This window comes from Oxyura jamaicensis, chromosome Z (assembly GCF_011077185.1).
Source record: "Oxyura jamaicensis isolate SHBP4307 breed ruddy duck chromosome Z, BPBGC_Ojam_1.0, whole genome shotgun sequence".
Classification (NCBI taxonomy): Eukaryota; Metazoa; Chordata; class Aves; order Anseriformes; family Anatidae; genus Oxyura; species Oxyura jamaicensis.
The window spans coordinates 45,128,786-45,150,904 of NC_048926.1; the positions used below are offsets into that span (position 1 = coordinate 45,128,786).

The 22,119-nt window shown below is 37.8% G+C and overlaps 1 protein-coding gene across 1 annotated transcript; it reads right to left on the reverse strand.

Moving 5' to 3' along the window:
* Positions 1-2,343: 2,343 nt before the first annotated feature.
* On the reverse strand, positions 2,344-21,997 carry SLC35D2 (solute carrier family 35 member D2). Its single transcript, XM_035310416.1, has 12 exons — positions 21,755-21,997; positions 19,769-19,802; positions 17,751-17,837; positions 14,845-14,912; positions 12,639-12,710; positions 10,976-11,044; positions 9,874-9,976; positions 8,428-8,520; positions 7,293-7,360; positions 6,429-6,507; positions 4,489-4,571; positions 2,344-3,839 (listed from the first exon to the last, which is right to left on the reverse strand). Exons 1-12 carry the CDS (start codon positions 21,883-21,885, stop codon positions 3,737-3,739), a joined length of 990 nt encoding a protein of 329 aa, XP_035166307.1. The 5' UTR covers positions 21,886-21,997; the 3' UTR covers positions 2,344-3,736.
* Between the last annotated feature and the right edge of the window lie 122 nt (positions 21,998-22,119).

A 22,119-nucleotide genomic window follows, 5' to 3' on the forward strand; every position in this document is an offset into this window, starting at 1 on the left:
GATGAATTAAAGAGAAAAGATGATGTCTGAATCACAAGGAATGTGACATTAACTGTAACAAAATGATGTAAAAAAAAAACATTACTATCATAACAACAATCCAGTTTCCTGATATTTAAGCTGCCTTAAAAATTCATACTGTTTTCTATACCTTAACACCTTGTTTTACTCCACAGGTAAGGCCAGTCTTAAAAATGGTCTGAATACTAAATTTCTCCTAAATATTTACATATAATCACAAATTCCCCAAAGAGTCGTTCACTACACAAGGAAAACTTCAAATCTGAACAAGCTGTGCTATGTCTTTTCATATGCAACAATGGTGCTGAATACCTCCTTTAAATAAAATTTTTAAAACCAAACCAAAACACCTTTTTTGACTACAGAATCACAAGGTCCACAGCTATAGGTCTTCTCTCTTGCACTTCCAGCTCTGCCCACGCTCCCTTGCAATTTTCTTTTCCAGAGACTCTGGTTACAAGTCTGAAATACATGTTGTGCTGGGCCTAATACTTGTAAATCAGGCAGAGATCCAAGAAAACAAAACAAAACAAAACAAAACAAAACAAAACAAAAACAGTCCTTTTGAATTCAAGGAATTGTTCATCCAGCCCAGTCTATTTTTTTTTCCCCAAGGTAGTCCTTTTATCTTTTCACAGGAATCACTGCAAGGACATTACACATTGCATGGCTAGAAAGCTTCTTCTGACAGCCACTGTACTTCCTCTCTCTTCATTTCATTCCATTACTGTTAGTCTGCTGCTAAGCAATCCTATAAAACCAAGAGTGAACAGGTTAATATACATTCCAATGTTGCTTTCCAACCCAGTTACTGCTTAATTTAAACTTGCTTTCAGAAGTTTTTTAATCTTCTTCTTGTGTTACCATACTTAAGTTCCTTGTAGACACATGTTGTCACCTGTACAACTTAAATTTTAGTAGTATGGGAGTTCTGAAAATCAAGCTTTGTAGCTAGCAGCATGTGACCATAAGGCACTTTTTTAAGGGAATGTGACCTTCAGAAGTCACTCCATTATTTCTTAAAACTAGGCCACATACTGGTGCTTAAATATGTTTTCTGTAACCATTTTTCAATTGTTCCAAAAGAAAGAAACTGAAGCTTCACACAGCAAAGAAGTCATAGTTTTACAACTGTTGCAATATTACATTAAGCTAATGTGAAGTCTGTAGAAAAGTAAGAAGCAGGATTACCTACAGATGTATTGTATGATAAATGAGTTTTAAATTACTACTTTATTAACTGAGAGAAATAATTGCTTAGCTGGAGGCTCTGACTAGCCATTTCAGTAATTGGATAAATTCTAACATGAAAAATTGTGTCTGGTTGAATCCATATTCCCAGAGTTTCAACCAGGACATGTACTGGAATATTATCTCTGCAGATACAGAAGAAAAACAGTAAGTGACTGAAGCTGAATTGATCTGTGCAAGGATGCATTCACTTGCACGCTCTTCTACATAATACCTAATTATGATTATTCCTAATATTTTAACCATTCTGAATAATACTATCAAAAAGACTGAGAGCCAGGTCTGTACTTTAGGTAAGTCCAAGCCTGAAGGAATTCAAAGTCGTAATATAGATAAAAAATTAAATAAAATAATTTCCACTACAGCATGGAATGAACTAGTGAAAATTCTTCAACTATAGAACTTCAGAAGCTGACCTTATAGAAAGCAAATATTTATGTTCTACATGTGTACTTGAAAGCATTACAATTGTCCATTTACACGGAAATGAAAAACTAATCGAAATTGCACTCTGTATCTATTTAAAAAGGTACAGCAAAATATTAATCAATGAAATGCACACAGCTGTTCCTTTGTGGAAACTTATTTAGTAGGTGCCATTATGTATTCGTTAATATTACAATCAAAATACTGAAGGCTTTTTAAGTACATAGGAAATCCTTTAAAACAAAAGATCTCTCTTAAATATATGTAGTAACCCATCCCTTTCCCAGCTCTTCAACAGGTAGACAATGTAAGTCACATCTCACAGAATCACAGAATGGTTTGAGTTGGAAGGGTCCTTTAAAGATCATCCCATTCCATGGGCAGGGACATCTTTCACTAGATCAGACTGCCCAAAGCCCCAGTCAATCTCATAGCCTACTGTGAGAAACTGTATAGCCCAGATTTCTGTTTCCACTTCGACTGTGTAATAAACACTTCTAATACCAGCAGTCACTCTTCCACTTACCATTCAAATCCATGCAGGCAGTGGGCAGCAGAGGCAGTCCCTGAAGCTTCTGGTTTGTTAGATTTAATCCAGTCTGGTCGTTCAGGTGTAACACATCACATAATGCCTTTCAGGTTTTGCTGTATTTTAATTCAAACTGGGATACAAGTCATGGCATCATCCTGGTTCCATGTCAAGGTCTTCCAAAAACTTCTTTTGATTTGACTATTTTTTTTAAAAAAATCTTGGCTCATGGTTGTATGGAATTGAAAACTTCAACAAGATTAATTGCTCTGCTGTCCTCCAGCGCTGCAATGCTTCTAAGGTGTTTTCAAAGGCTAAACACGACAACCTCAGAAATGCAAGTAAACACTATCAGCTGTATTTTCAGAGAAGGAAGTGAGGATACAGAGCAGTGCTTGTATTGTCCCAAAGAATAACAGAAACCATCGGAGTCCAGACTTTTTTTTAACCACTGGATTCACCTTGCCTGATATAGCAAACCCTCAGGTTTGCCCTGATCACCTGCTCTGAATTTTGAGTATAAATTAGTACCCCAAAAACTTTCACAACTTTCACTGCATATATATGATGCAGATTCTTTATTCCCATTGAAACACAGCAGTTAGACTTCCATATATCAATCAGTTTTCCCTCTTGTAGTTTGTAACATCATTTCTGTGCAGCATTAAATAGTAACTATAGACAAAACATTGGAGAAGAGGACTGTGATATAAAAAGATGACTGTACCTAAACAAAAATAGAGTTACCTTTGTTATCTCTCAAAATTACCTGCTTGGTACAGGCTCAGACAAAAAAATAATCTTTTTAAATATTAAAAGAGCCACTCTCAGTTTCTTTGTTTCCTCGATGCTGCAGCAAAGTTATGACAATTCACTTGTCACAACAGTGACAAGTGCAGCAGAATGCTGTGATGTTACTGAGAATGAGAAAAAGATTGCGAGAGAATGTCTACACAGTGCTCACCAAACACACTAGGCCATATCCTGAGTTCTTCAGTCAACACACACAGACCAATCTTGGGGCACATCTCTTCTTTGACCCTACAGTCACTTATACAAGGACAAATGCATAGGTGAAATCATTCTGAGCCACAAGCATCTTTTGTCTCTTCACTGATTTTAAAGATTACATTTGGCACAAGGAAATGGTGTATCAAGTCTTGTGATCCTTGCAGTGAGTTTTTCCTCAATGAGGAGACAGAAACTGAGGCAGAACGAACAGATTCCCCAAAGTCCAGGTGAATTAAAAAATTCACAACTTGAGATTTGCTCATGTATGGCATTTGTTCCTATAAGTTATCTCATTTTTAAAAAAAAAAAAAAAAAAAAAAAGGTAAAAATTAAACTTGTCCATGTGTAAAAAATATGGTGTGCAAAACTACTTCCGAACCAATGAGATGTGTGCACATCTGTGTACCTAACTGAGGTAGATTTTTTTCCCCTCATTCCTAATATGTTCCAGCATATACTTGTTTAAGTTCTCAATCTCCTTCAAAGCAGTTATTTTGACTAACACTTTGACTCGAGAAGTGCATTCTCTTCATCCCCAGATTGCGTAGGCTTGCTGTTTCCTCTGAGAGTTAAGAATGAGTATCTCAGTCCTCCTGCCATACTAAAGAAAAGAGAATGAAAACAGGTCTTAGAGGTTCTTGATAAAGTATGCACATATGGTCAGTTTATAGGTATTTACTCGTCCTTACGAAGGATTAAGGAATGCCAGCTACCATAAATTAGGAATGCCTGAGAACTATGTAAGCCATGTCAGAAACTAGCCCTGAGTCATCAGTTATCATCTGCTTCAACACATTCATAGAAGCAGGTGCAAGAGTTCATCAAAACACAAACCATCACAACTCTGAATTGTAACTCATGTTCAATGAACACAACTCATTCAGTCAATGTTCTTGTTTCCCACACCCCTTTTTTATTTTTTTCTCTTGGAAGTCTTATAGCTCAGAACTGATCAGGTCCCAAACTACTCATAAAAAAAGGATAGTTAAAAAAAAAAAAAAAAAAAAAAGTAAAGCTGCAGGGATGTTTCTATAGTTAAGATCCTACCGTGATAAGATTCAGTATCTGAAAACAAATATGAAGAAACAGAACTAATTGTAATGAATTTCACATCCTGAGGCAGTACTTCCTCAGGCCGGTTGTTTCCAAACTGCATCACCCGAGAGGGCCAAACCAAACAAAACATAAAATTGTATCTCACTGAGAAATCTTCAGCTTTAACAAATAATGGCTATTCAAGTTCTACTCACCAAATATTTAAGCCTATAAAGTTCGGCACAGAGAATATGTAATCTCCACCAATCAACATTCCGATGTAAGCAATGGATATATTCTGAAAAGAAAACAAAAGCTATGAATTTATTGAAATCAATTGACATCTCCAAGAACATAAATTAATTTACTTTTCTAAGGAAATAGCTATGCTCTGTTGCTGGCCACTCTACAATTAGTACTCAAATTAGTTTCCTGGGATGTCATCATAATGGATAATTTAACAGAAAATAAAAACAGTGTATCTTCTAAATGTGAGGCAAGGCATTGAGAGTGACTTTCTGAAAAGACAAACAATATGAAAATTAGTTATCTGACACTAGGCAAAATGGAGCTAAGGCTACTTTCTGAAAATTTACTTTCTTTTAATCTTTGGAAGTCTCATTTCAAATCCCACTTCTTCATACCAGGTTTCAGGTTCTCAAGCATAAAAAGGTATGCTTTAAAGTTACAATAAAAGCTTTTTACTATTGCTTTAAAAGGGTTACCTCCTTACTTTGCCAACTAAAAGCTCACTGAAAGCACTTGGCTCAAATTCAAGCCAGGCACAGTTTGAAGTTAAAGAGTCCACTACCAGCCCCAACAAGTTTTGGGAATCTGAAATTGCCCTCTGCAGAAAGAAGGAAAGCTGTAGAACTGTGTGATCATTTTACCAGTGCTTTGCTGGTTTCAAATGTTTTAACAGCTAACCTGAACAATGACATCATTTCTACTGATTTCTGCTGGGGACTACTGAATCATGAAGTGCTTCTCAACTTTAAAGCAAACCAAGGCATTTCAAAGAGCAATTATAGTTCAGAAAATAGAAATAGCATTGCTCTACATTAATGGTTCAAAGCAAATATATAAAATTTGAAAGAACACCTTCAGGACCCGAAGGAAGAGATACTAGATTATTCTTACCAGCTTTCCAAAAACAAAACAAAACAACAAACAAATACACAAACAACTGTAGAAAGAGAACTACCATCTTTTTGCGGATTTTGCTGTGCTGGAGGTAGTGTTTACCTTAGTCACCCACTCTAGAGAGCACCCTGATGAATTTTATTCCTGTACATAAGCTAGTTTGGATATTGGTAGTTATTTGGCCTACAGCCACACAAACTTCATCTTTTACTAAAACTCTTCTGAGTTAAGCTTTCTGCTCCTTTCCAAACTGGGCTACAAAGTGGTGCTACAGATCAGACACTCTGGTCTCATCAACACAAAGGAAGTTGCACTGGATTCAGTTTAATCTGGGTTACAGAAAATAGACTATGAGGCCACCAAGTTCAGTTTTTAAGACAAGCTTGTTTTAATGTTAATCAAATTGGCCAGAAGTTATATAAACCAAAATGAAATAGTTTGTTCAGCTGGAGTACAAGTTCCCACACAGAGGATGAAGCAGTTAACATAATGCTTAACAGTTAACATAAGTTAAGATAATAAACTCCTTACTACATTTGTTACTATGGCTTAGCCATTATTTTTCATCTGTGAGCACCCTATGATCAGGAGCAATTAAAATAAATTAAACCCCAAATGAACATAGATTAGTCTGTATTGGTTTGCATTGGATTTTCTTAGGCTACCCTGACAAATGCAAAGCAATTTGAAAAGGAAAACCAGCAGGGGACAGTGCCTGATGAAATGTGATTAAGTGCACATCTTTTAACTAAAACTGACTCAAGTTTCTCTTATAGGAAAAATTAAACCAAATCAATACTCACGTTGCTTTCTAGAGTATATCTATACATGATTTCAATGGAAGAAAACAAGGTGACATTCTAGTGTGGATTTCCAAAATGTAAAAATGCAGCTATGGCACAAGCAGTGTCTCAGTGTTAGCCCTCATTTTGAGTTTCCAGCTCAAAGCATAATCAGGATCAGTGCTGAAACAATGCTCTATTTCAGCATTATCTTCTAATCCATTACTCACCTTGATGGCACCAACTACTGTTGTCGTAAGTGCAGAATTGTAATGACTGCATAGGACAGTAGAATACATCAAAAGAAACCTAAAGAAAATAAAAGAAAAAATGTTTTAAGTTCCTCCCAGGGAGCTCAGAATTTTAGCAATTCTTTCAAATGTTCAACATTTTTCAAGGATTAGTATTCTGCTCAGATCTTCATGCCAACTTGTTCTATCTCCCCCAAAAGATTTGTGGATCTGTACTTTAAGTCAATTATGTGCATAAACAAATTACTCAAAATACAAGCTGAAAAAATGAAGTCTTTCTATAAGCTGCTTGAGCTCTTGCGCAGTCATTTCTGTTCTCTGTGCCTCTTAAATGTCAATATGTAAAAGTATTTTGACCCTTTGGATGGTGCTATGTGAAAGAGCAGAATAGGACCCAACTCACTTTTTTATTCTTCCTTTAATTTGGCAGTTCCAAGAGGAACAAAGCATTGTTTCATTACTTCTGAGTCCCCTCTGCTCTTCCAGGTACTTTAAAGAACAAATGTACTTAAACAGTTTCTATACTAAAGTGTTTACATTCTATTAACCGCATAGAATTAGTCAGATAATCAGAATAAATGGCTAGCAGAGGGATACTGAGTACAGAAATTAAAAACCTAACTGTCATCTTGTTGACATTTGATACTTGTGAGGACAACAACAGAAGTAGGACTGAAACAGTTATTTACATGATTAGAAATCTTTTAAAAGAAAGACAGAAACCTGGGGGAAAAATCATTTTCTTTGACTTTTAGCATAACTTATTCGTAAGTTTTACAATGGAGATTTGCAATTTGAAACACTGTCATTAAAATGTCTTGCTTGATTGCCCTTTGTCCTTACCCCAACAAGCAGGAAAGAAGAAATTGAAAGACAAATAAAAAATTTGTCCAGTGCTGGAAATGTGTTGCCTATTTAAACAAAGAAAAGAGAGAGAGAGAATTGTGAGCTGTATAACCAACTGTTAACACATATGCAATGTAGTTAATATGAAAAAGTGAAAAATCACAAAATATATTAGATTTATAATATAATTACAAAAGGTTTATGTAACTTTTGAAACTTTTTGAAACATTTAACTTCAGAGACAACTGATTAACATGACAAGAAGGCATTTCACACAAAATAGATATCAATCACATCATTTTTCAGGGAATGACCATTTTTCCAGTGAAAGCAGACTTAAAAGAACATGAAGACAAAATCATGAGTGTTCCGTGCACAACAACTTGCAATGAAAGGACACTGGAATGATTTATGATACCCACAAGCTCTGTAGCAATTTTCAGGGGCAAATCTCAAGGAATTCCAGAAGGGAATACAAATCTTCAGACTTTTTTTTACAGGTAAGGAAAAAGTGACTCAGCAAATCTGTGAGGATGCCAGAAAAAGAGCACAAATCTTCTGGTCTGCTACTTTACTTGCCAGGACATATTGCCTACAGTATTACTGTCCTACAATTACCTATGGAGAGTTATGCTATAGTCTGATGAGAGTGTAGCATGCAGGTTACTAAACCAGACTGAGACTAAACAAGAATCTCTTCTGAGTATCAGAATGAGAGAAAAACTGGAAATCATGTGGTGTTCGTATTTGCAGCCTCTTTTCAGAGAACATGGCAAACCACATGGTACAGCTGGATTCTCAACCACTTGCTCTAGCTGTGAGTCCCCTGTCATGCATTACTTTTAAATAGTGACTCTACAAGACCTATCATGCAGCTTCAGCTTCTCCTTAGAGTGAATAATTACATTTTCTTATCTGTAAAGGGTAAGTCCAAGTCACATAGTTCCAAATACTAACCACTAACATGGAGGTAGGATTACCTCTCAATAAATACATAAATTAATAAAAATTAACAACCTTAAAAAAAAAAAAAAAAAAAACAAGCAAACAACAACAACAACAACAACAACAACAACAAAAAACCACAATAAAATACTGTTATCAGTTTGATATATGGAATATTGCTGCCTACCTGCTGAAAGTCTCCAGTAGAAAAGCTAATAATAACTGTTGGAACCACCATAAAACAAGCATTATAGAAAAGGACACCATATTTTCCCAGCTCCTGTGAAAAATGAAACACGGTGTTTGAAAATACAAGACAACTGAGAGCAAAAACCTAAACACTGCTCTGGCAATTCTTCTCACACTATTGTAAATGAACAGCTAGAAGGTAATGTACTACAATTTGAAAGACAAGTTTGTGATCATTGGTTTCGGTGTTTAAGACTAAGATGAGCTTCCATTTCAGTCAATTAGAATGCTCAAAAAAATACTACTGCTCTCCTACACCTTGAAAAGTTTCTCTACAGCAGTAGCTAGCCATAAACTTCCCAAGGCATCACTCCAGAGATGCTTTGTGTTAGACTGCATTCAGCTAGTGCATATTCACCCCAAAGGCACGGGGCAAGGTGGCTCCTTGGGGCCAGTGTAACAGGAAAATTAAGCCTGACTCCTAGATGTAGCACCCGCAGTCACTGGTAACTGCTTTAACTTGAAGCAGCTTGAGGGGTGCCATACATTCTGTAGGTTAATTTGCTTGACAGAAAGGCAGTGGAGGAATTTCAGAGGAATGAAAAAAGAGCCTCTTCCCTTCCTCCAGATTCAGTCATACTACTCAGCAAATCTCTGCAGCTTGCTTAGTTGTTGCTTTAAAATGAAACCCTGTATTTTGCAGAAACCTGTGAGCCCATTAAGTGCTGCTCTCAAAGAAAAATGCAGGGTCTGGATTCAGTGCAACTTCTGAGATTATTAAAAGACACATATTTCCACTGTACAGAATGACCCATAAAAGTCAGTGACAAAACCTCTATTCACCATCTCAAAGACTGCTTTTTGCTATGACTTGGTATGTTTTCATGGCACCAAACTTAAAGAGTAGTCTGCTCGGCATTTATATAGCATATAATGTATCAAGGTATCACTTAATTCTTTGGCATACTGGTGCTGAACTTAGACTTGCTTTTGGATAGCCTACAATGATATCAGTTGCGATGGCTGACTTAAACTGGACAGGTCTCTGATCCTCCCCACAGGTTTATTTTACATAAATGTCACTTAAAAGTGTGTTTCTAGTCAAATAATTATATCCTTACATATAAATCACGCTTACAGGTACACAGTTTGCTTTTGTCTTTGATTTTTTTTAAACAAAAGCAACATTATAGTCTCCACAAAATTTGCCTAAAAGACCTGAGAGAAAATAAAACATGCTGCTTATTTAGGCCTGTTCTCAGACACTCATTATGAGTTTTTTTCCCAGGCTGTTCTGTATTAATGATGCATATATTCACCTATCAACTGAAATATGAAAGCAAATAAAACTATTTGTTAGTGCATACAGCATGTTCATAAAGTCATATACTAAGTAACCATATTGTCAAAATGTTAAATTCAACCTAATCACCCCCTCATTTACCTTTGGATCCATTTTCTGCTTTGTGTAAACTCCATTTGCTGCTGTGAAGATATCATTTAGTAATACAAAGGTGTAGCCCTCTACATTAAAAGACAGATCAGACCTGGAAAAGATACATTATGTTGTAAATAAACAAATATTATATACTGTGTAATACTACCTTGCCTAACTAGAGAACTACCGTAAATGAGGAAATGTAAATCTTGAGAAATCATTCAAGACACAGGCTTTGCTTTCAATTTCCTTTGCATGTCAAGGTACTTTCTATTTCTCCAGTCACAGGATGATCACAAATGAGTCATCAGAGAGCTCCCAGAACGCAGTACAGAAGTAGCAGGAAAAGTTCAGTTTTCATTCTGTGAAAAATTCCGTCTGTCTCAAACATGACAACCTGTTCAATTATTTCTGAGCATATTTATCTACTTCTTTTCACACAAAAATGTAGCTATGGAATAAAATCTATTTGTTTTTTACAGTCAGACCAGACATATTGTCATCCTTTCTGTTTTGACTAGTTACCTGATGGATATAGTGTAATTTATTTAATAGGACATGGCTCTATCCAAGTCACACCACATGGAAATTATTTACCTTTGTACACAGTAAAGCCAAAAATTGAAAAAAACAAACATTATATTTCCATTTAAGTAAGTGAATTTTTGAACAAGAAGAAAACATGGGAGACTAACAGATAAGTACTTTGTGAATATATCTCATATTTGAACTTGCTCTAAGTGATAAAAAAGTAGACTTCTAACTCAAAACAAAATTTGACAACCAAAAGAACACAAAGGCAGTGTTTCTCACACAGTTTAACCGGCTATGTTTATGAATCTGCAAACACAGAAAAGCTAGGGGTGGAAAAAGAAGCACCCAAATACTTCCAGCTGGAGTTCAATCTTTCCCTTTGTACTCCTGCACCTCCCAATGATGTCAGTAGAGAGGTTATCCAAGTCAACTTCATTCAGAGTACGTGCATCGACCTAGGGTCATTTGGCACTTAACAAGGAAGAAACTCCTCCTGTTGCCCCTCCTCTCATACCATGACTTCTGTTATGTTATGAAACAAAACGAAAACACATTTCATAAATGAAAACCTTACCCAGCTGCTATGAAAGCCCCAAGAATGATGGCAAATACACTGATGATAATGCTCAGCGGGTAACGTTTCCTGTAGACAAAATTAGACAGTTCACATTTTCATTAGTTGAAGAGGAGATTAAGTGTCTCTCTGACTGAAATGTTCCAAAGCAATTAGTAATCACAATATATTTAACAGCAGGGCACAGTCCTGAAAACCTTACAGAAGCAATGTGGTTGATGATGAGAAGTTATGGCCCAAACTGTCAGATTTTGGCACTGAGAGCAGAGATCATAAAAACATCATGGGTACTCCACTACTAGACAGTTTTTATAGTAAAGATTAAGGGTTTAAAGTATCGGTACTAGAGTAAATTGTAACCTATCCTATACTGGTGTTCATATGGGACATATTTCAGTATCTTCAAGTCATTTAAAAAAGAAAAATCACTACATATCTCTTGTGCAATTTGTCATCTCACCTTTCATGGGGAAAATGCTGAAGAGCAGACTATTTGGGTTATTTTAGAAATCAAACAAGATTTTCATCTGGAGTGGAAAGCACAGAAGCTTATGATATTCTTCAGTATGCCTACATCAGTGCTGACACAGAGTAGGGCAAAGCATCCCATAAAACTATCTTACCTCTTATAGGGACTTTTCTTTATTTAGAAATGTCTCAAACATTTTTGTAAGACACATGCTGCAACGCATCTTACAGACCTTCCCATGTCTCTTAGGCCAGCCCCCAGCTCTGAGCAGGCCTCTGAGAAAAGATTCATCCAAAAAAAAAAAAAAAAAAAAAAAAAAAGGCATAATGCTCCTGGAGGAATCCTGCAGCCTCACTGACTCACATTTTCCTCACTTGCTTGAGATAATCCTCAGGCCAACAGAAGATAGAAACTTCTGCTTTTCCTGTGAGAATATATAATTAGAAAAAAATCTAGGTGTTCCCCCAAATATGACTCAAATTGATTTTGATCACCAAAAGGAGATACTTCAACCAAAAGGAGATGACTATCTAACTGGGGGCTTTTTGAAAAGCTTTTCCCCAGCCATCACTCTCGTGTTGCCTGGATACTGCTTCAGCAAGCTGTTTTTCCCCTTCTGACCTAGTTTCATCCAAACACATGCCTTCTGGGTAAAACTTTAGAGGTAAGAAAAAGCATTACAGATTTATATTCCTATTCTTCCAAGTCAGTACACTTGAAACTAGCGATCCAAGCTGCATTAGCAGAAAGTTCTTAATTTCTCATTTAAGATAACTTGTAATCATAATTAAAGAGTTTGCTGACCTAACAGCACATATTTTTCTTCACTAAGCTGGCATGTTTTAAGATTTGACTCATCAAGCTACTCTGCATAAGCGAAATACCATACTATCATCACTGTTTTGAGACATAATGATCTGTCTTCACTAAAAAAAGTATCTGAGTCACGGATCACTTACTTGATTCCTGCGCAACAGTCAAGAGAATGAGTTGTGAAAAGCGCACACTTTTTCTCTTGTGTTCACTACGGTGTATTTATGTCTTCAAGTAAAAGTTACATAAAACCACTTCCTTTGTTTCTCTCTGTCTGACAGTAAAAATCACTCGTTCAGAATCCTGATGAGATGCCACACATAATCTATTTGATATGATCTCAAATAAAGGTATCTTAAAATGAAAAAAAAATAAAATCACCCAAGTATGATGATTTCCAGCAGTAATGTAAGTGGAATGGTAAACTTCCTGAGCACTGTAAACATCGGCAAACTGTCAAAATAAATAAATAAATAATAAATGAACTAATATAAATAAATAATAAATTAATAAAAACCCAAGCACAGCTTCAAATTAATACCATTTTTATGTTATAATTCTTACCTAGTTTTAGGAAGCAGAGGATGAAACAACTACCCCAGCCACAAGCAAGCAAAACAAATTCCCAACCACTTACCATACATAAAAATGTCAGTCTGACACTAGAGGCAGATTAGATAACCAAATCATTGAAAATAACAAGGTTTGCCAGTTCGTAGAACAATTTGCAACTGAAAGTCCCTCCACACCACTGAAATTGAACATAAGGGCTATTTTCTACTTAACATAGTCCCTGTGAAATAAATCTTTCTACAGAAATCACAGGCAGGGTAAGCAACAATCATTTCTATTGTAAGCATAAAGGACAAGAAATAAAGCTGTCTGTGAAACCACATAACAAAGATAAAACACAAAGCAAACATGCTTGGTAAACAAGCTGTACTTTCAAAAAAAGTAAAATAAATCCCTAAGAAGAAAGCAGAATGTACAAGAATCATGAAAGGTGGATCCTATCAAACAAACTGTCAAACAAATTGCTACTTTGGAACAACATACTGTTAGTCTGCATGAAGTGATACAGTTGGAAACCTTTCTGACTAATTTGAGAAAACACTTACATATGACACTTCAGAAGTCTGACAGCTTGGCCATCTGGACCAATTAATCCTCTGTTTAAGATAACCACTAGCAACTGCATTAATAAACACTACAAATCCTAACACTGACTTTGGATGCTTTGAAAAAGACATTTTGAAATTATGCATAGGATCACCTGCAGGTTGCAGGCTTTTAAAATTTAAAATTACAGTTAGGGGAAGAACAACCCACAAACCTAACTTCCACAGAATTGAAACTACTTCCATATTCACACCAGCTAAAACACTCCCAGGAACAGTGCTGCTGAAGGCATTATGTTTGCCTGAACAGACACTTCAGAGGAACAATTTCAGAGTGTGCGCAACAAAGTGTTGCAGAATCAGGTGCCCAGCGTTGCTAGTGGAATAAAATTAATTCTTCAGACAAAAAGCAATGTATTCTCTCTCCCAGTATCTCAAAGTTATGATATGCTTAAAAGCTACAAAATTCTCAGTTTTGGTTTAGCTTACTAAATGCTCCTTACTCAAATCCTCGGTAGCCTGTAATAACATACAAGAAACAGCTGCAAAGGCATTGCAGTGATCTCAAATACTGCAACACCCATTATGATTCTGCACTCCTCTTCCATAGAAAAAATGTCATTCAATCTCCTACAGCAGTTCCTCTACATAGTTTATACTTCTATAGCACTAGCATGGAAGCACCTCTCATGGACCAGGGGGCCTACAGCAAAGCTAGGGGTGGACTCTGTCAGGGAGGGTAGTGATAGCACGAGGAGTAATGGCTTTAAACTAAAAGAGGCTAGATTTAGATTACAGATTCGGAAAAAGTTCCTCACTCAGAGGGTGGTAAGGCCCTGGCACAGGCTGCCCAGAGAAGCTGTGGATGCCCCATCCCTGGAGGTGTTCAAGGCCAGGCTGGATGGGGCTTTGGGCAACCTGGTCTGGTGGGAGGTGTCCCTGCCCATGGCAGGGGGTTGGAACTGGGTGGGCTTTGAGGTCCCTTCCAACCCAAACCACAGCCAGCTCTTTGTGCTTAGCAGGGGAACACCGCCACTACCACTCCACAGTGTTTTATCCGTCTCGTGGTATGTCTTAAATAACCTGCAAAAACATCATGATACAAATCTTCCCCACATCCCTCTTCCTTCAAAAAAGAGTTTTCAAGCCCTGTCAATAGATCACCCAGGAAAAATGACACTGGAGTATGAGGGGAGAGGACCCTGAAAATATATAAAGCACTCTCATTGTCACAGAGGACTATTGTGATTTTGTTTTTTGCGTCCCTTAAAAGAAGCATACAACTTGTAAACAGGTCAGATGCTTGGGTAAGTTACTATAGTACTGTAAGATACTAAAGTAGTATCTGGTATTTAGACAGACAGACATCGTTTGCATTGAAGTCCCTACGCAACGCTTTTCTTCAGTGCTTTTTACCCCCACAAAATAAAGGGTAAAAGCCAGTGTATTATAACTTCTATTTACTATACCTGAGTTTGCTGGTACTTGATAATCCACTTATGTGGTTTCCAACATAAATCAGAGGCAGAGGAAACAACTGTGATAAAATTAAAAGCACAACTCAGATTATTATGTTTTGAAGCACTGTTCAGAAACTTTAATTGATAAAATTTGAGAACTGTAGTATTAGATGTGGTTTAGCAAGTTTTAGCAATAAAGAAGGTGATTTTGTTTTAAGGGGGAAAAATGTAACTGTGCTGCAAACTGATCTACAGCTCTTCTTCATGTGACCATTTGAGACCACAGCTTCACTGATTTCACTGGAACAGTACCTATTTATCTCTAACGAGACCGAGAACCTATTTAGAGTCACTTTTAATCAATTTTATTTTAATTACTGTCACTCTCAGATTAATACCTAATGTTTGGATTTTACATACAGAAGTAATATTAACAGCAGTAACACAATAAGCAAGAGAGCAAGTTGAATTTAAAAGAAAAAAAAAAAAAAAAAAAAAAAGAAGCTATAAATATTTCATGTTTCTCTAGGTACCTCACATAAATTAGTATCTCTGGAAGATACATTACTTTAGATCTACCTAATGAATTACGCTATGTGAGACACTAGAAATGAAAGATAAATATTTAGGTGTAAATCAAGCTTTACCATTTCTGTCTTCTAGCATAATGAGACTGACTCTCACAGAAATATATGGGCCATAACTCAATACTGAGAAACAATAATAGAATTTCAGAGCCTTTAGAAAACATGCAAGGAGTCACGGATCTCTATGCAATAGTCAGCTGCAATTCAAAGCTGTCATTTTCCCACTGCAGAAAAATTGCAGAAGATTAAAAGCAGCCAAAGTAATCAATAGGGACAAAGGTAGTGTGCACATCTAATCCCATTTGCTATCAGTCAAGTGGAACTGAAATGCCAAAACACATCCCCTGTCCGTGTGTGTCTAATAGCTGGTGTTGGTGTGCCTATACATGTGAGCTGGGAGACACTGTGTTTGTCACAGTGTACGTCTTCTCAAAGCTGCGTGTGCTAGGAAAACATACAAGAATGGGCTGCATTTTACCTATGTTAAAAATTCTGCCTTTCTTTACATCAAAGAGGAGTAAAGTACAGTTAAAGGTAGCTATAGTTATCTAAAGTTGAGAATTCAAAGTTAAAGGAGTATCAGTAACATAATAAATATTCCCCCATCAACATGAACTCGCAAATATTTTGTTATATACTACCTCTTCAGCAGGCTTTTATGTAGAAATCTGTCTCTGTATAGGACGAAAACACAGCTGACATTACGTTTTCGTTTCTCTGAAGTCATCAGTTGTCAAAGAAAAATTGCTATCAACTTATCATGAAAGATCAGTGAAATATTTACTTTAAAAGGTTTTTCAAGAGCTCCAAAGTTTTCTTGCAAAAGCAAGCACTTTGCTACTTTAAAACTAACTGAAAGCATTGAGACCATTCAGGAGTCAAAAGCAACAACAATCTTAGTGTCAATGAAAGCAAAAGCTGTCAAAGGCTAAAAGATCAATCAAACAGTGTTTTAAAAAGCAAAGAAATCAACATGACAGGTCCAGCTCACTCACTGTGACTCGCCATATCCAGCACTAAAAGCAACGTGCAAGTCCTGGATGCTGCAGTGTTTACCACTCCCTGCATATCCAGGAAAGTCTTCCAAAGGATAGATATTATTAGGACAAAGAAAAAAGGATGCTATACTTTTTTAGTGCCCTTGAACTCACATTAATGTAAAGGGGTTATGGCAGGGAAGTAGAGTAGTGGGATTGATAGAGGATGCAGAGGGAATAAATTTCTCAAGGTCTAAAAAAGTTTTTGATAAGTGGAATTCAGAACTACTCACTGGGAAACCTTCTTCATTCATATTAAGAAAAAAAAAAAAAAGGATCGTCCATCTTATAAGCAACAGCACAGATATTTATTCCTACAAGATTTCTAAGTGTGGAAACCCCAGTGATTTCAACATGCATTAAGAACACACAGCATCGCAGTAAACTGCACACTGCCAGTAAAACAAGATTCTGCAATGGAGATGCTGGCTTGAAAAGCTAGGATAGCTGAGCTCTGCAGCAGCAGGCCTGGGAACTAATTCTCTGAGCAAATACTGACCAATATTCTGCAACAAGACATAAATATGCAGACCTATGCATTAAAATAAATAAATAAATAAACAAAAGCTCTAGCAGTCTTGCACATGGTTGTAAAAGATCTAGAAGGATCATTTCTGTAGTCATTTCACATCCTAACTCCCAATTTGAGATAATATAAGATACTCCTTCATACTCTCTCTATCCTGCCTTTTTGGACCATACACACTTAAGGAATGCATCATGCAGCTAGCACCTGTTGTGTTTTTGATGAGCATTATTTTGACACCTCCTGTTATGCTGAAATCTTACACTTGGAGAAAACTGCTGTTTGGTTTTTTGGTCTCTGATATATTCTTTTTCTGTTGCTATATTACACGCCCCATTCAAATTTCCAAGCAGCACTTCTCTCTTCATGTAGTGTACTAGATCAAAATTTGCTCTTATAGACACTCTTATAGATCTCTCACTGATCCTGCAGGGAGCTGTACACATTCAACAAAGTACTTCAGGAACCTGGGAAAGTTAATGCAGCTGTATGAAGTACAGCATCCTGTCCCATTTATTGCATACCAAATTACAGTACATTTCTCTGCAGACAGAAGACAAGAATACTGCAATGAAATGGAAATCATCTAATCCAATATTGAATGAAACAAAGATGCAGATAATCACATTTGATTAAAAATCCAAAATTGTTTTCTGTTCTCCTTTCGTGTCTTGTCTCATTAAGAAAACAGTTTTCAAGACTTGCAGAAAGCCACTACAGAAGGCAACATTTTCTTACTACTATCACACCCTAGGTAATGCTTACCTTCACAGGGATACTTTTGTCAAAGTCAGGAAAGTGAATAATCTTATTTAATTTTGATATATACAAGATAAGTATAGTGGCCGCCATCTAAATAAAAAGAAAAAAAAAGTAATGTAAGAACAAAACCATAATGTATGATGAAAGAACTGCTTTAAAGACAAAATCTATGTATCTGACAGAATCATAGAATCATTCAGGTTGGAAAAGACTCCAAGATCACCTAGTCCAACCTTTAACCTAGCTCTGCCAAGTCCACCAGTTAACCATGTCCCTAAGCACCACATCTACATGTTTCTTGAAGACCTCCAGGGACAGTGACTCAACCACTTCCCTGGGCAGCCTGTTCCAATACCTCACAACATTTTCACTGAAGAAACTTTTCCCAGTAACCAACCTAACCCCCCCTGGCACAACTTAAGGCCACTTCCTCTTGTCTTATCACTTGGTGCTTGGGAGAAGAGGCTGATCCTCACCTCACTATAGCTCCTTTAAGGTAACTGTAGAGCAATAGACAGATGTTAGGTGCTTCTTTCAACAGCACAGCATGTAGTGAATAAACTGGAGTAACTTTTTATTCTCATTGATTTTTCTTGTTATTTATTTAAAGTACAATATATATAAGCTAAGGTTTATGGCTCAAAAAAAAAAAAAAAAAAGTTGTACCTTGTGAAAAAAAAATGTGCATATTAAGGAGCCAAGAAAATTAGGATGATGATCCCAGCATAATCATGCTCTCTTCACACAGAATGTTGTTTAGTCTGAGGAACCACTCCTACAGCTTTTTTTTTTTTTTTTTTTTTTTTTTTTTTTGGTGGGGTGGGGATATGAATTGATCAGTCTATTGGCAAAGTGAACAGTAAGTAATAAAGGCATGGTGAGAATGAAGGAGAGTATTTGAGCCTTCACACATTGTAAGACTTTAATTCTGGTGACAGGGAGGAAAAGAATGTTAAATTAAATGTTAAATACAAAACATAAAATAATTGTCTATCTACAAGGACAGGGTGGAGTCATGTTCTAGTGACTGAAGCATTATATCATGTTACATGCTCTTTTCAAAGCATTTAGGGAAATCTTGGAAGAACTCGTAAATAAAACAAAGGAGTGGCATTGAGTCTTAGGTTCTGCAAAGAAGAAAGGCCATACCATTGCCTTTAACATGAAGTATTTCTATTCTTTGGCTTCCACTGAAACATGAGCTTTCCAAAGATGTACAGTTGTTTGAGCAGTCTGAATGTATCAAACCTTCTCTTTCTCCCCCTCTCATACAGCAAACTTTACAAGACCTTTTACTCTCTTCAGCACTATGCAGCAGAGATGTCAGACTTGCCTGTTTTCCCCTCTTCCTTAGCTTGTAACTTTGGCAGAAAATAAATCCTCTCTTTTAAATGTATCTGCCTAAATGATGTTTGAGATAAATCTCTATCTTTCCGAGCCATCCCTTTGCAGGGTCACACACTCCCTTTTTATGGACCCTGTACATGAATCCTTGAACTTTGGTGTTACTACGATGCCTAACTACAACAGCAAGTATTTCTGCTGAGGAACTGCAATTTGCCCATGAGCTAATAAGGCAGCTAAGAACCAAAAGTGTATGGTAGTCCTGCCAGAAAACTGATGGAGAACGTGGAAGAAATTTATAAGGAAATACTGTTTGTCTGCAGGTAGAGGGAGGCAGTGCCTCTACACATATTCCACACATGCTTCAGGACTCTAAAAGCATCTAGGCCGTTGGTAGCAATCTTGACAGTATGGGGGGCCGTATCTCTTAACTGCTGAGTTCTATTAGAGAAAATAAATGTCATTTCCAGTTCTTTATGTGACTCTTCCTAGCCAATATTTTTGACTTGGACTGAAATTTCCTCCATCTCACTAAAACAAAGTACCCTTGCAGTGCATCTAACAAAAGAAGCAGTGCAGTATAATAGAGATTTCCCCCCTAAGATGTATCTCGATGTTAACAACACTTTAACTTACAAAATAGTAAGTATATGTAGAATGCTTAGTTGTGAACATACCTGTCCAATTCCAAGAAACATTGGTGATGGGAAGCTGAAAAGCACAAACAGACATTTAAAACTGAGGAAAGCAAAAACAAACAAAAAACCAGCACCAGCAAAACCAAACCCAAAAGCAACAACAATAAAAGAGGTGTTTAAATTTAGTACATGTGGATGACCAACCAGTCTTTCAAAAGAGCTCAGGACCTGCAACACTTACTGGAGTCTTAATATTGTATTTGTGCAGCAAAATACAAGCCACGTACAAACAATACTGCATAGGCATTGCTGATCAGTTCTAAAGAGCTCATTAGTTTTGGTGTATTTTGAGTGAAGATTACATAGTTGGAGAACTCTAACAAAGCATAAGTTTTTGAGTGGCCTCACATACACTGTGCAATAAGCGAAACCTCTTGCACTTGCCCTAACCTGGAAGCTTATCTCCACAGTCCAAACACACTAACAATATGTACTTGTAAAAAAAAAATCCTATGTAAATGTTGGAGAAATATCTATTGGCTGCTAAAATGGCTAAATTCCTACTGTACTCTTTTGGTTGGCTCCTGCTCAGACCACAAATGCTTGACCAGTAAGAAAGCAGAAACTTTACGACATCCCAAGAATTTGAGAGTCTCCATTTTTCCCCCTAAATCTACATAGCAAAAAAATAAAAAATAAACAAAAAAAACAATAGCAACGGCTAATTTTTTGCATGCATAATGAAATTCAAACAAATAATTTAGTACGGTTGTCTGCTTTATGCCATAACCAGCATGTCTGGAGCCTCTCTGACTGGAAACCTCAGGTGCCAAGGAGCTCCCCAGACCTAACAAACCGTTGCTTCCTCCAAGGAGCCATGCAGCATTTTGCTGGACTGCATCGTCAGGGATGGTCACGCACAAATCTGCATCTAGGGAATCTGAAATAAAATCTGTTTCATTCTCTGTGCACACCTGTACAAACAAATGCCCAACAAGGGGTGTACCTTCTCAGTAAGCTCTGTAATTTTCCATTATCACAAATTCCTTGAGATTGCAGTGATTTAGCACAGAGGCCACCAAGAGCTGCTTGGCGCGCTGTATTTCTCCAGTGAGCACCACTGGGACGGGAACACAGGGACAGGCGTTAACAAAAGAAACACCCTGAAGCACAGCAGGAAGGCCTTAGGGACACTGGAGTCATAACACAAATAAAGGAGAAAAACTGTCAGCAGTGAAAGAGGTTCCAGGAAACAGGTATTAGCAGATTAAAAAAAAAAAAAAAAAAAAAAAAAAGAGCAGAAGAAACAGGACTTTATAATCATGTGACATCTAAACTCTAGTTTGTACTTATATCTGAAACACCTAACTGTGAAGACTTCATTCATGTGTACTACACAGGTTTCTCCAAATCTTTTTGGTCTTGTAGAGCCTTAGAAGCTCCCAGCAATGCTGTGAGCTCGTTGTACAAAATTCAGGTGTCGTGGTGGCCATGCTGTCTTTGATTATCGTTTGTGGACGTGCCAGATGTACACCAGGGATTTACAGGGAGCTGCAGACTGTAGGATGAAAACCACTAGCAAACAAAACCATAAGTTTCCTCATAGATCATTTCTGGGAGATGCAATATACGCTCTTACATGTTAGAAAGTAACAGCTAGATTCATTTTTTCCTTTTTTGTGTGTTTAATTTTGTGTCTGTTCTTAACCCACCGTGAGCTAAAAGAGAGCAGAAACGAAGCAAACTAAGCAAAGGACACTACTGGCCAACAGCTCCCAGCTGCAGGTCCCTGCTTCCGTTCGGGACTGCCTCCCCACCACGCCAAAGGCGGTGTTTTTACAATTCAGAGATCTTCTCGGGCTCAGCTCTCATTTCTGGCTACCCTATAAAAGAGAGGTGCTTCCAGGACGGCAGTGTGACCGCCAGCACCAGAAGCAGGATCACTGCTGGCAGCTGCCGGCCACTGACAGAGCTGCGGGGCCGCGACCTTCACCGCCTGGGGGTGCCGAGCCGCGGGGCGCTCACCTGTACGCGCTGAGCAGGGCCTTGTTGACCAGCACGATGAGGAAGGAGCACGTCCCGTAGAAGAGGGCAGACAGCAGCCTGGGCACCGCCGAGACGGCGGGGGCCCTCTCCGCGGCCTGCCCGCTGCTCATGGCGGGAGGGCGGCGGGTACGGCCCCGCCCCGGGCAGCGGCTCGGGGCAGCCGGCACGGCCCGGCCCGGCACGGCCCGCGGGGAAGGGCCGCCCGCCCGCCCGGCCTCAAGAGCGGCGGCGGCCGCAGGGCGTCCCCTGGCGGAGCGAGCTGAGGCGGCGCCGGGTGCGGGGAGCTTTAAGTTTCGCTTTATTTTTAACCCCTCTCCTCAGAGAAGGGTTCCACAGGAGCACAC

Bases quoted from the DNA above. Each gene is read 5' to 3' on its own strand.
- SLC35D2 (XM_035310416.1), bottom strand. From the start codon at position 21,885: ATGAGCAGCGGGCAGGCCGCGGAGAGGGCCCCCGCCGTCTCGGCGGTG. The intron at 11,045-12,638 runs GTGATTTTATTT...TTTTGTCTACAG, and splicing joins CTGGAAATCATCATACTTGG to GAAACGTTACCCGCTGAGCA. The intron at 3,840-4,488 runs GTGAGTAGAACT...TCTTTTCTTTAG, and splicing joins TTTATAGGCTTAAATATTTG to TATGGCAGGAGGACTGAGAT.